At 60.3% G+C, this 13,654-nt stretch overlaps 1 protein-coding gene across 3 annotated transcripts in view; it reads left to right on the top strand.

The window, feature by feature from the left end:
- Positions 1-13,654, top strand: part of SH3BP2 (SH3 domain binding protein 2) — a 35,187-nt gene that overhangs the window by 9,225 nt on the left and 12,308 nt on the right. For 2 of the 3 annotated variants that reach the window (XM_042251711.1, XM_042251710.1), the window contains exon 1: positions 8,405-8,631. The exons of the other annotated variant lie outside the window; for it this stretch is intronic. In XM_042251711.1, the coding sequence (XP_042107645.1) occupies positions 8,549-8,631 (83 nt within the window). In that variant the 5' untranslated portion in view covers positions 8,405-8,548. Of the gene's footprint in view, positions 1-8,404; positions 8,632-13,654 lie in introns of those variants that run through there. 3 annotated transcript variants of the gene reach the window in all.

Here is a 13,654-nt window from a genome sequence, read left to right as displayed (position 1 = left end):
GCTGCAATCACCATCTGCAGTGATTTTGGAGCCCCCCCAAAATAAAGTCTGCCACTGTTTCCACTGTTTCTCCATCTTTTTGCCATGAAGTGATGGGACCGGATGCCATGATCTTAGTTTTCTGAATGTTGAGCTTTAAGCCAACTTTTTCACTCTCCTCTTTCACTTTCATCAAGAGGCTTTTTAGCTCCTCTTCACTTTCTGCCATAATGGTGGTGTCATCTGCATATCTGAGGTTATTGACATTTCTCCCAGCAATCTTGATTCCAGCTTGTGCTTCTTCCAGCCCAGCGTTTCTCATGATGTACTCTGCATAGAAGTTAAATAAGCAGGATGACAATATACGGCCTTGAGGTACTCCTTTTCCTATTTGGAACCAGTCTGTTGTTTCATGTCCAATTCTAACTGTTGCTTCCTGACCTGCATACAGATTTCTCAAGAGGCAGGTCAGGTGGTCTGCTATTCCCATCTCTTCCAAAATTCTCCACAGTTTATTGTGATCCACACAGTCAGAGGCTTTGGCATAGTCAATAAAGCAGAAATAGATGTTTTTCTGGAACTCTCTTGCTTTTCGATGATCCAGCGGATGTTGGTAATTTGATCTCTGGTTCCTCTGCCTTTTCTCAAACCAGCTTGAACATCTGGAAGTTCACAGTTCACGTATTGCTGAAGCCTGGCTTGGAGAATTTTGAGCGTCACTCTGCTAGCGTGTGAGAGGAGTGCAACTATGCAGTTGTTTGAGCATTCTTTGGCACGTTTGGTCCTCAGGGTGCTCTTATCAGCAAGCCCGTTTGGGGGAGGAGTGAAGTGACTTGCACCAGGTTGCCGGTACAAAGAAGCAAAGCTGGAGGTGGTGCCCTGGCCTGGCTGCTCACCCTGGGGCAGGTCTGAGACCCGCTCCACGCTCAGCTGGGCATGTGGCCCTCATGCATGTTCTGGACCGGACCGGCTTCCTCTAATGGTGTGTATCTCCTCTCGCCCCAGCCCCAGGCCCTTTGCACAAGCTCTCTCTATCTGGGACACTTTCCATGTGACCTTGCTTGGCTGCGGCATATGGATGCTGGCTGACGTGTCGCTGTGTCTGGGTGGAAGTGTTGTCACAAGGGTGTGAGTCAGAGGTGGCCACCTCCCCAGCAGTTGGGCACCCCAGACGGAGGGCAAGGCCAGCGTGGACCCCGGGTGAAGGGTGTGGTGTGTGCTCGCAGGTGACAATGCCCTGACTGTCTCCTCCTGCCCCGTTAGTGGTGGCAGTGGTGAGCAGGCCTCAGGGTGGGGCTTGTGCTCTGGGACAGTCTCCTGAACGGATCCCCTGGGCTCTGGAGGGGCGCGTAAAACAGAAGCAGACCCTGACATCAGGAGGGCAGGCTGGCAGGCGCCTGCACCCCCGCGCTGTGTGCGCCAGCCTTCGGCCCGGAGCCCAGGGCCTCCTCCAGCTGCGCTCCAGGCTGTGGGAGCTCTGTCCGTCCGTCTGTCCGGAGAGCAGGCCCCGGGCCCCTCGCCCTCCTCACACCCCTTGGAGCCAGGCTTGGCAGGAAGTGTGGGGTGGGTGAGGTGGCCTGCAAGGGTGGTGCTGGCGCAGCGGCCGCTGCTGCAGCCCACTCAGCCTCAGCTTCCTCATCGGGAGCGGGAGACAAGCGGCGGGGAATGAGTGGGCCCTGGGGGCTGACACCTTGGCGCTGGGGGGACGTTCCCGGAGGCTGCTCCCTGCCGTGATCCACTGGTTTGGCCCTCTGTCACAAGAGGTTGCCTTTGAGATCCCCCCGCCCCCGGCCTTGGCGAGTCGGGATGTGTCCCCAACGGAGGTGCCTGTGACCTACACATGTGTCTCCAGGAGGGTCTGGCTGGTGGTCGCCTGTGCTCTGGAGGCCTGGGGCCAGTGACTGGGACCAGGCCCTCCGCCGAGGGCAGGACCAAGCTCTGTCTGGTGCACCAAGGAGTGACCCAAGGAGCATGCACGTAGTTTCTGGGAAGAGGGTCGGGTAGGCTGGGCTTGGGGAAGTCCGTGGGTTCCTTATTCACTGGGGGTCGGCCTCACTCTGATCTCAGAGCAGGTCTGTCCCCTTCTGAGTGACCCAGCAGAGGGGCTTGGAAGGTTCCAGCCCCAACCCTGGAGGGTCAGTGGCAGTGTTGGGCAGCTTGGTCTGCCTGGGGCTCAGCCCACCGGGTACTCGAGGCGGGAGGGGGATGGTCTAGGCCCCACACCTGCTCTGCCCGTGAGGGCTGCTGGCCTTGCTTTGTGGACCAGTGAGGCTGGGAGCGGTCAAGAGCATGGCTGAGGTCACTCAGGGGGTGTCTGGGCCTTGCTCAGTGGGCGGCAGACCCCCTGCGCTAGGCGTCCATCCTTGCAGCTGGACAACCCCCTCCCCGACCCAGGGATGAAGAAATGGCGATGTTTGGGGTGAGGCGAGTGGTTTACTTTAGTAAATGAGCTCCATGGTTGGACCCCACGTGGAGTCGGAGTGTCTGGCCGGTGAGTGAGGTCTCATGCTGCAAGAGGTGCCTGGTGTCCCCTTTGTGCTGGGGACACTGCAGCGGACGGACGCACGGAATGACTGCAGTCCACATCCCCCGCCCTCAACCCCGAGCTATGTCGAGGGTGAGGCAGACAGTCAACAGACGCTGCGGTCAGTGCAGCTGGTGGGGACACGGAGCCCCTCCTAGGAGCCCTGCTCGTGGGCAGAGCATGTGTAGGTGGGCAGGGGCTGTGTGTGTGGGCAATGGGTCTGGACTCGGGGCTGCGGAGGAAGGCGTGGAGCCTGGGGAGACGGGAGATGTTGTTCTCGGCCAAGCCATGCGCTGGACAAAGGTGGAGTTTCCATGCTTGGGGCCGTGGCTCGAATGGGGCCAGCAGCAGTGGGCAGAGAGTGTGCTGGAGGGGTGCAGACCTGCAGGGGCATCCTGGGAGGGCGTGGTCTGGCTCCAAGCAGGGTGGTTTGGGAGGACGTTCTCCTTTCCCGAGGTGCCTGTGACAGCGGCGTGGTCGGCAGAACCCCTGGAGCCCCCCTCTCCCACAGCCATGCCGGGTGATCCTGGGGACAGCCTCTCGCAGGCGCCGATGGCCGGCTGTTCTCACGAGGAAGCAGGCCGAGGGTGGGCCGCGAGGTTAGGGTGGAGCCTGGCCTGTCCCCAAGGAAGCCTGGGCGTCACCACCGCTGTCCTTACTCCCAGGGTCCCGTGGTGGAGCGGCCCTGTCCTGGCGGGGGTGGGGGGGCCTGGGGTGCCTGCGCCTGCTGTGTGCACAGCAGTGAACATCCGTGGGCGATGGGCCAGGAACGTGGGGGTGGACCCGGCCACACGTCAGCACTTTGGAGAGTTTTTTTTATCAAGCAATTAAAAAGTGGAAACTTGCCAGTGTCATGATGAACTGAAGTGTGAATCCTGGAACGCCTCTGCTGGGTTGTGGTTTGAGACGAGAGAGTGACGATGCCAAGCCGTGCTTCCCCCAGCCCCTGGCCCCCCACCACAGCCTATTGTGCGGACTTGGTCCAGAAGTCGGGGGCCCTGGGCCTGGCACCCCTGCCCAGCCGTCCCCCCACCCATCCACGTGCTGCTCCTTCCTGGGGATCCCTGCCCTCTCCGGGGCTCCGATGAGGGTGCCTAGCACCTGATGCGGGGCCCGTGGGCGGCCCTTGCTCTTTTCTGAGTGGTCCTGGCTCTCTTTGGGGGCCCCCAGCTCTGCCCCCGCAGGCTCATCCAGCCCTCGACCCTGGCCCTTGGGAGATGCTGCCTGTTCTGGGAATATTTGCTAGAGGCAGAGGCCAGGACTGGAGAGGCAACCCCGGCCGGCTTTGGGGTGGGGGGCACACAGGGGCACATGGGCTCCCTTGAGTCGTCTGTGGGGACAGAGCTCAAGGTGAAGGTCCCGAAACCACACTCCTGCCCCCGTTCGGCCACCGCCCTCGGAAGCCCCGGCTCTGTGTGGGCAGCTGTGCGTGCCAGCCTTTCTGCACTTCCCCAATTCCCGCTGTCCCCGCCCACAGCAGCAGCTGGACTGCCTCGCAACCCCACCCTGGGCAGCCCTAACAAGCCCTGGGGGGGCCTCTTAAACCCCGGCAAGTATGGCCTTCTGGGGGTGCTGGCCTGGTCTCTGTTTTGCAGTGAGCTGACCCGAGGGCTCAACCAGTGCTGGCCAACAGCTCACTTGCCAGGCAGAGGTCCCGGGGCCACAGGGCTTTGCGGCAGCCACTGGGCCTCAGTTCTCACTGGGGGTCAGCATAGTCCCTCGCTCTGGCCCTGGTGGACAGCCCCGGCGTGCGCTGGCATAACCACATGGGGGTGTGGCCGCGTGTGTAGAGCCAACAGTGAGCCCACCTGACCGTGCATCCTTCGGCCCCTCGGTCCCTTTGGTGGGCCAGGCACTGGGCGTGGGGCACGGAGGGGGACCCAGGCCCATGGGGAATGCTGGGGCCACACGTGTGACACCCTGATGCGCAAGGCTGGGCCACTGGCTTGGAGACTGCAGAGAGGGGGCTGGCGTTCTAGAAGTTCCCTCTCTCAAAGGTGTGGGGGCCTTTCGGAGAAGAAATGGTTTCCAGCGGAGGAGATTGCAGTCTGAGAATGGGGCGCGGTGGTCCTTGGGACAGGCCCACAGCTGAGGGCCCAGGGCAGCGAGCAGGGGCCAGAACCCGCCCGCTCAGCCAGGGGCCAGCCTGACCTCTGCTCCGCGGTGGAGATGGCTGGGCAGAGCCAAGGAGGGGCTGGCCGGGAGGTGGGCCCCGCAGGTCTGGGGAGTGTGGGCCAGGCCTGGCCTCTGAGCTGGTGCACGACGGGCATGGGAGGTGGTGAGCCAGGCCCGCAGGAGGCCATGGACGTCCAGGGAGGCCGCTCAGATGTACCCCGTCTGGCCTCATGCCGGGGGCCCTCAGAGAGCCAGCCTCACTCTGCAGGGCACGCCCTGGGCTTCTAGCCAACTGTGACTTACTTCATGTAGGAAAGGACCTCGGCTTGTCCCCGTGTGAGATAGTTTCTCATGGCCACCCTAACGGACTGGGGGCTGAGAAACACAGAAATGTGTTCTCAGGGTCCTGGAGGCCAGACTCCAAAGTCAAGGTGTCCGCAGCACCCCCTCCCTCGAGGGGCTCCAGGGCGAATCCTTGCTTCCTTCTCTGTCTTCCAGCTTCCTGGGGGCTGCCTACGGGCCTGGGCTCCCTCGGTTTATGGACACACCGCCCCAGCCTCTGCCTGCCCCTCCTCTGTCTTCTCCCTCTCTCTCCCTCGAAGGCACAGCATGAGGGCTGACTCGCATATATTGTGAGAGGATTGCCACAGTAGATCCAGCCAGCATCTGTCTTCTTATACCGCTACAATGAAAAGAAACGGAAGAAACAAGCGTTTTCTTGTGATGAGAACTCGCAGGATGTGTTCTCTTTCCAGCTTTCCTGTGTATCTCACGGCAGTGTTGGCAGGCCACCCTGCCGTCCATCGCTTCCCTAGGGTTTATTGATCTTACGACCGGAAGTTGGAACCTTTTGGCCGCCCTCCTCCAGTCCCCTCTCTCTCCACTCTCTGCCTCTGGTGACACAAACCTGACTTCTTCCTTGAGTTCTTCCTCTCTCGTCTGTTATAAGGACGCTTGCTGTTTCATTTAGGGCCCGTCTGGCTGAACCAGGGTGAGATCCTTAGTCACATATGCGAAGATCCTTCTCCAGTTAAGGTCAATCACAGTTCCCAGGGACTAAGACTCGGACATATGTCTCTGGAGGCCCCCATTCAGCCCATGACACGGGGTGACCCTGCCCCTACGCCACCCACGCCCTCTGCCCAGCTGGGTGGCACCCTGGCCCGAGTTCCCGGGACTCCTCGCATCCCTGCACCGGAAGGCAGATTACAGTGCCAGGCGGAGAGAAGAATGGGCTCAGAGAGGAGGGGAAGGGCTCAGGGGCTGTGGTCCTGGAGGGTGGGGACCAAGTAGGTGGGCCCTAGGCTGGCTGTGGGTGGCCCCGAGCCCTTCGCAGGGACTGATGCAAAGCGTCTTATTTTGAGAGCTTGAGGTTTTCACCAGTGGAGGTGCCAGTCACACTGCCCTGGGCACAGGGCCCCCCCTGAGCCTGCAGGCTCTCCTTGGCACAAAGGTGGCAGGCGGGCACCAGGCTGGGCACAGGGGCCCTGGGAGACCGAGGTCGCCAGGGCTGTGGTTCCAGTCCCCACACCTCGGGCAGCGCCCTGCTCTGTCAGGCCCCTCATCCCCGTGGTCAGCGCGGGTGAGTGGGCTGTGACCACCAGGGCGGGACAGGCTTCAAGGCCTGCGGCAGGGGTGGTGCTGTGTCGGCCTGTGCCTCGCTCCAGAGCAGGCTGAGGACCCTGGAGCCTGCAAGGCTCTCTTTCGCAGGCTGACGCCCAGCCCCTGCCCAGCAGCTGGCTAGTCCCACCCACCCTGGTAAGTGTCTGGCTCGGTGGGTGGTCCCCAAGCCTGGAATTTAGAGGCAGCCACCCTGGGAGGCTGGGGGAAGAGCTGCAACTTGGGGAAGGTTGGGTGGGAACCAGAGCTTCCCAGAGTTGGGACCCCAGCCCCACCCATCTTACTGCTTGGATGATGGTTATTCCCAGTCTAGTGGGGCGGGGTGGGGGCGGTTCCTGCTACTGGAGGAGGGGCTCTGAACGCCCTGTTTCAGGAACATGAAGTGAAATGAAGTGAAAGTCGCTCAGTCGTGTCTGACTCTTTGCGATCCCATGGACCATACAGTCCACGGAATTCTCCAGGCCAGAATATTGGAGTTCTAGCCATACCAGGGATCTTCCCAACCCAGGGATCGAACCCAGGTCTCCTGCATTGCTGGCGGATTCTTCATCAGCTGAGCCACCAAATGAAAGCAGCGTTATTTGCTGCAAGGATGAATTGCTGCCTGGGGAGATGGGACGTCACTGGGAGAAACTGGTAGAAACTGGGAGGCCTGGAGTGGGGAAAGATGGGAGGTCACTGGGAGAAGCCGGGAGGCCTGGAGCGGGGAGAGATGGGAGGTCACTGGGAGAAACCAGGAGGCCTGGAGTGGGGGCCTTGGGAATCCTGGCCTTGGCTTCCGTGAGGCAATAGGGTGGGGGAAGGGACCAGGGTGATCTGACCTCCGTGGAGACCCCGCGGCTCCTGCAGGTGTGGTCCTCTGCCTGCTCCCACCTCTGCCTGCACAGGACAGAGGCTGGCTGGGGCCTGCTCCCCACTCTGGGCAGGCTGTGAGGATGGACGGGAGGAGGCCCCCCTTGACCTCCCTGCCACCCTTTGCCCCTGGGCTGTGGTCAGCTGTCTGCCGTAGGCGCAGTCTGCCCACGGACCCTGGCGGGCACGGAGGCCGACGCTGGCAGGGGAGGCCAGGGTGCCCCCTGAGGAGAGTGACGACGCACAAACCCAAGTCCCCCATCCAGGAGACGGCGGGGCGGGGCGGGGGTGTGTGTCTGAGGCCCGAGCCGGACACCCAGATGTGTGTGCGACCAGGTGCTGGCAGGCCGGCTGTAGGTGCTTGCCCTGGGACAGCTGCTGGGCTGGACAGGACGAGCTTCTGCAGTGTCTGAGGACTCGCCGGTCCCCTCAGACCCTGCAGCCGCATGGCCCCAAAGTGCTCCATCCCCCAGCTGGTGCTGGGAGTGGGGGCGGGGATGGACCTTGAGACTGGAGCTTAGGGGAGGGGAGGGGAGGCAGTGGGCATGGGGCTCAGTGCCCAGCAGCTTGGGCTGGACTCCTCGCTCCCAGCTTCCTGGGTGGGGGAGGGAGCCCAGCTTAGAGGGGCAGAGCAGGCCTAGGGTGCGTGGGTGGGCTGCATTGTGAGTGGGACCCGGGCAGGGACCAGGCAGTGATGGAGCACGCTTGGCCACTCGGGGTGTAAGTGCTTTCTAGCAAGCCAGGTGTTTGCTGGGGAGCTGCGAGTGTGCCCCGTTGGGGTGTGTGAGCCCAGCTGTGTCACAGAGGCTGTGCCTGGCGTGGGCGTGGGAGGGGCAGAGAGGCCTGGGGAGCATGGAGGGAAGGCTGGTATCCCATCCGTTCTTCGTCCCTTGGGGTCAGAGGACAGAGAGGCAGCCACTTTGACACGTGAAAGTCTCCTGGTGTGAGAGGCGTGGGCCCCTGTATCACAGTGGCCTCCGGAGGCGGAGCTGCATGGCAGAGTCTGTGTTCTGGCCCATGGGGCGCCCCGGGAAGGTCGTGACTTCGTGTGCGGCTGTCTTTGGGGCCAGGGAAGCCGGGCTTGATGCCCTGGAATTTGGGGCTCCCGATTCGCTGGGAAGAAGCCCAATCTGCAGAGGTGGCCTTGGGGTGGGGACGGGACCCTGCCAAGGGGCTTCCTCCCTGAGGCGGGGGGTGGTCACAGCTGGCCTCATCCTGGGGCCTGCCCACAGTGGGCACGGCTGAAAGCCAGCAGGCCAGGCAGCACTGGGCCTCACAGGAAGTGCTGGCTACCCGGGGCTGCCCAGGGCCCCCGCAGCAGGAAGTCCTGGGCGGGGAGGAGCCCCAGCGGCCATAGGGCCCAGACACAGGCAGCGGGCGGCTGTCAGCAGGCGCGAGCAGGCGCCTCACCTGCCTGGGGATGCTGGCCGAAGCCCCACCCCATGGCCCCTGAGCCGCATGGCCTTCCTAGACCCCAGGACACCTGCCCCGAGGCCGTCAGCAGGCAGGAAGAGAGCCATGTGCTGGCTCAGCGCCACCAGGTCAGTGGGGCGGACCCGGCCCAGGGGACTTGGGAGCTTGTGCCGGCCCAGCACCTGTAGAGCTGCTCTGGGGGGCCCGCGTGCGAGCCCGGACCCACCCTCCTTGGGGTGGCGGCAGCGGGATGCACAGGACCCTGGCCCCGAGCCCCAGGAGGAGAGGCAAGGCCAGGGGTGGACGGGACAGCTGGTGGGAGCCCAGGGCCTGCGCCGCTCGGCCGGCAGCCTGCAGAAGGCCCCGGGTAAGCGTGGGCCTTCCAGCGGACATCCTGCCCTGCCCGGGGGGTGTGGACACTGGGTCCTGGGTGCACATGCTGTGAGTGTGATGGTGTGTGTGAGTGTGCCTGCACTGGAGGAATGCAGAGCTGTGTGAGCCCGGTCGCCTGCCGGCCCCCCCACCCCCTTCCTGGAGCGCCATGCCCTGTGCAGGAGTGCCTGGCGGGGGGCTCAAGAGCCTCAGGGTCTCAGGGACCCCACCGCGGGTCGTGCTTCCTCCCTTCCCCTGGCGCGGCTGCTCACTGGCCTTCGTGGAAGATGGTTTTTTCTTTTGGTTTCCATTCTTTTATGGAGAAAGATTCAGGGAAGAGGAAGGGGGAGGAGCAATTGAAAGGGGAGACTGAACCCAGAGGGGCTGGGCCCTGCCCCTCAGGCGCCACCTAGCGCCTGCTGTGTGCCCGGCTGGGGGCGGCAGGGCCGTGTGGCTTGGGAGTTACTCAGCATCTCTGACCCTCGCTGTCTTCACCAGTGGGCACGACGCTGGTTCACACGTCGGGGGGGCTGGGGTGGGGTGGTGACGTGGGCGATCCCCGAGGAGCATGGGGCCTGGCACACAGTGTGCGCCCGGGGTGCCCTGTGCGGGCCCGTGACCTGGGGGTGGAGCAGCACTGTGCGGTTTAAGGAGCGGTCAGGCCCGGCGCTGGACGGGTGCAGGGCTGTGGGGAGGTGCTGGTGGCTCTCATCTGCACCCAGGCTGCCTTGCCCAGGGCACAGGGTCTCCCACAGAGGGTCCTCTCAGCCCCTGGAGGCTGTGTGTGTGAGCACACCACGTGGGAGTCGGTGCGTGTCTGTATGTTTGAGTGCAAACTGGTGTGTGTGAGGGTGAACACACGTAAGAATGAACGTGAGCATGCACACGTGTGGGTGAGCGTGTGCCTGTGTGTGAGTGTGAGCAGCTGAGCGAGTCTGTGTGTGCACTGGAGGGCATGTGTGGACATGGCATGTATGAGTGTGTACAGGTAGGTGTGAGTGAGTGTGCATCTTCAGGCATGCGTGTATAAGCACGCACGTGTGCCTGTGGCGAGTGAGTGTGTGCGTAGTTGCGAGTGTGCGAATGACCGCCCTGGGGACCCGGTCTCTTCCCCCCTGGGACCCTGGGAGCCCAGGCCTCCCCTCTCTGCGGCGCTTGCAGCTGGGCAGCCGGTGACCACTGACAGGAACCCCTAGCGCTGCGGTCGCACGAGGCGCTGGCTCCCTCGCCACAGCCAGGGCCGCAGGTCTGCAGGTGTTAGGGGAGCCGAGCGAGCCCTGCTCTCGTGCACTGGTTCACACAGCACACGTGTGTGCACACAGGCCGAAGAGCACGCACAGAACCTTCTCGCCCACGCCGCGCGGCTCACGCATGCATCTTGCCTGGGCGTGCAGTCCATGACAGTGGCTGGGTGTGTGGGCCTCTGCCGGGGATGGCCACATGCCCTGGGGACTCACAAGCCAGGGGGAGGGGGAGCCACAGAGCCTGCACTTCCTGGAGCCCAGTGGGGCCATCTTTGCGAGGAGGAGCGGTTTTTACCTGCCTGCTCTGCTCCGGTGCTGCAGCCTCGGGCCTCGGTCCCACAGACCAGTCTCAGCTTTCAGAGAAGGTGGGGGTTAGCACGGAGCAGAGACCAGAGAGCTACCTGGCGCTGGGCTCCTGGGCAGGTCCCAGCGTGGCGGGGCAGGGCCGGGGGCCCAGAGGATGCAGGGGCCTCAGGACAAGCCGGCCCTGCCACGGTCCACCCTCTGGAGGGGAGCGGCGGAACGGGGGTGTCTGTCGCTGAGGCAGGGACGCTCCCAGGGGAGGTGACAGTGGAGCACAGGCAGGCCTGCTGCCCGGCCAACCGGTGGACACCAGGAGCAGAGGGTCCTCGGCCAGGTGAGACCAAGCCCTTCCCAGGCCTGTGCCCGCCTGGCCGCCGAGCTCACCAGGGTGGGACTGCGGGGCCGCCCCAGCTTTTTCCCCTCCAGGTGCGGAGCCAGAAGGAGGGGTGGGCCCCGTCAGTCCTCAGCTCTGCCTCCAGCGCCCCCGCCCCAACAAAGATTCCAGGTCTCCTTACAGACTGGAGTGGGCTGGGGGCTCCGTGTCCACTTGCTGCGGCTTCCAGGCCACCTGCAGTCCCCACCACCCAGGGCAGCAGCATTTTGCTCCTCCCGTGGGACAGCCTGGTGCTCCTTCTGTGCCCGGGTGCCCCCTCTTAGGTCGGGGAGGACCCCTGAAGAAGGGAAAGCTGAGCTAGCTCCTGTCTCGTTTTCGGATTGTTGCTGGCGGAGAGAAATACGACGGAGTTTTGTGTGCCCATCTGCTGTCCTGCTGCCTTGCTGAGCTTGTTTACTATTTCTAAACATTCTTTAGTGGATCCCTGGGGTTTTTCCTGACCACCTAATCTCTGAACAGTTTTGCTTTTTCTTTTCCAATCCACATAGCTCTTATTTCTTCTTCCTGCAAACTCTTACTTCTTCTTCCTGGAAACTCTGGCTCAATGGTGAACAAAACTCTGGCTCAATGGTGAATAAAAATGTCCTTCCCTTGTTCCTCCCTGGAGAGGAAGCTTTCGGTCACTCACCACTGATCGTGATGTTAGCTCAGGGTTTTTCACTGATGTTCTTCACCAGGTTGAGGAAATTTCCTCCTACTCCTAGTTTGTTGAATGTTCTTAAAAAAAAAGAAAAAAGTTGCCTGCGCCGGGTCTTAGGTGTGGCACACGGCGTGTTTAGTGTTTGTTGCTGCACGCGGGATTTCTTTCCTTGCGGCCTTCGAACTCTCAGTTGCGGCACGTGGGATCTAGTTCCCTGACCAGGGATCTAACCTCGACGCCTTGTACTGAAGAGTGCAGAGGATTAGCCACTGGACCACCAGGGAAATCCCTATTGAGTGTTCTTATCCTGGAGAATGGCCAGATTTTGTTACATGCTTTTTCTGCATCTGTTGAGACAGTTGGAGCTTCCCTGGTAGCTCAGCTGGTAAAGAATGAGCCTGCAATGCAGGAGACCCCAATCGATTCCTGGGTCCAAAGATCCCCTGTAGAAGGGATAGGCTACCCACTCCAATATTCTTGGGCCTCCCTGGTGGCTCAGATGGTAAAGAATCTGCCTGTAGTACAGGAGAACTGGGTTTGATCCCTGCATTGGGAAGATCTCCTGGAGGAGGGCATGGGAACCCACTCCAGTATTCTTGCCTGGAGAATCCCCATGGACAGAAGAGCCTGGCGGGCTACAGTCCATGGGGTCACAAAGAGTCAGACGTGACTGAGCGACTAAACACAGCACGTTGAGACGGTTGTGTGGTTTTTGTACTTTATTAGATATATGAGAGAAGGCAATGGCAACCCACTCCAGGACTCTTGCCAGGAAAATCCCATGGACGGAGGAGCCTGGTAGGCTGCAGTCCATGGGGTCACAAAGAGTCGGACACGACTGAGCAACTTCCCTTTCACTTTTCACTTTCATGCATTGGAGAAGGAAATGGCAACCCACTCCAGTGTTATTGCCTGGAGAATCCCAGGGATGGGGGAGCCTGGTGGGTTGCCATCTATGGAGGCGCACAGAGTCGGACACGACTGAAGGGACTCAGCAGCAGCAGCAGCACCAGCAGGAGCAGCAGCAGATTGATATATTGTTGTTGTTCAGTTGCTCAGTCATGTCCAACTCTTTGAGACCCCATGGACATGCCAGGCTTCCCTGTCCTTCACCATCTCCCAGAGCTTGCTCCAACACATGTCCATCAAGTTGGTGATGCCATCCAATCACCTCATCCTCTGTCGTCCCCTTCTCCCGCCTTCAATCTTTCCCACCATCAGAGTCTTTTCGAATGAGTCGATTCTTCGCATCAGGTGGCCAAAGTATTGGAGTTTCAGCTTGTGCATTAGTCTTTCCAATGAATATTCAGGACTGATTTCCTTTAGGATGGATTGGTTTGCTCTCCTTGCAGTCCAAGGAACTCTCAAGAGTCTCTTCCAACACCACAATTTAAAAGCATCAATTTTTTGGCGCTCAGCCTTCTTAATGGTCCAGCTCTCACATCTAGACATGACTACTGAAAAAACCATAGCTTTGATTAGAAGGAGCTTATCGGCAAAGTAATGTCTCTGCTTTTTAATATGCTGTAGGTTTGTTATAGCTTTTCTTCCAAGGAGCAAATGTCTTTTAATTTCATGGCTGCAGTCACCATCTGCAGTGATTTTGGAGCCCAAGAAAATAAAATCTCTTACTGTTTCCATTGTTTGCCCATCTATTTGCCACGAAGTGATGGGACCGGATGCCATGATCTTCGTTTTTTGAGTGTTGAGTTTTAAGCCGGCTTTTTCACTCTCCTCTTTCACCTTCCTCAAGAGGCTCTTTGCTTTCCGCCCTAAGGGTGGTATGATCTGCATATCTGAGGTTATTGATATTTCTCCCAGCAATCTTGATTCCAGCTTGTGTTTCATCCAGCCTGGCATTTTACATGATGTACTCTGCATAGAAGTTAAATTAGCAGGGTGATATAATGTATTACATGCTTTGAATTTTGCTTTTGGAGGGTTCTTTTGGCCTCTAGCCAGCTTTCGAGATCTTAATTCCCCCACCAGGGGTTGAACCCAGGCCCTGGCAATGAAAGCGCTGTCTTAAGAACTGGACCACCAAGGAATTTTCTACATTCTTTGAATTTTGACTGTTAAATCAAGCTTGCATTCCTAGGTTAAATCCCACTAGGCGTGGTCTAGAATTCATTGTGTGTGGTGCTGGATTCACCTTGCTTGTGTTTTGGTGAGGAACTTTACACTCATAAGGGATATTG

The sequence above is a fragment of the Ovis aries genome, chromosome 6, assembly GCF_016772045.2.
Source record: "Ovis aries strain OAR_USU_Benz2616 breed Rambouillet chromosome 6, ARS-UI_Ramb_v3.0, whole genome shotgun sequence".
NCBI lineage: Eukaryota > Metazoa > Chordata > Mammalia > Artiodactyla > Bovidae > Ovis > Ovis aries.
Note: the sequence above shows the minus strand (reverse complement) of the source record. Positions and strands in the feature narration are given on the sequence as shown.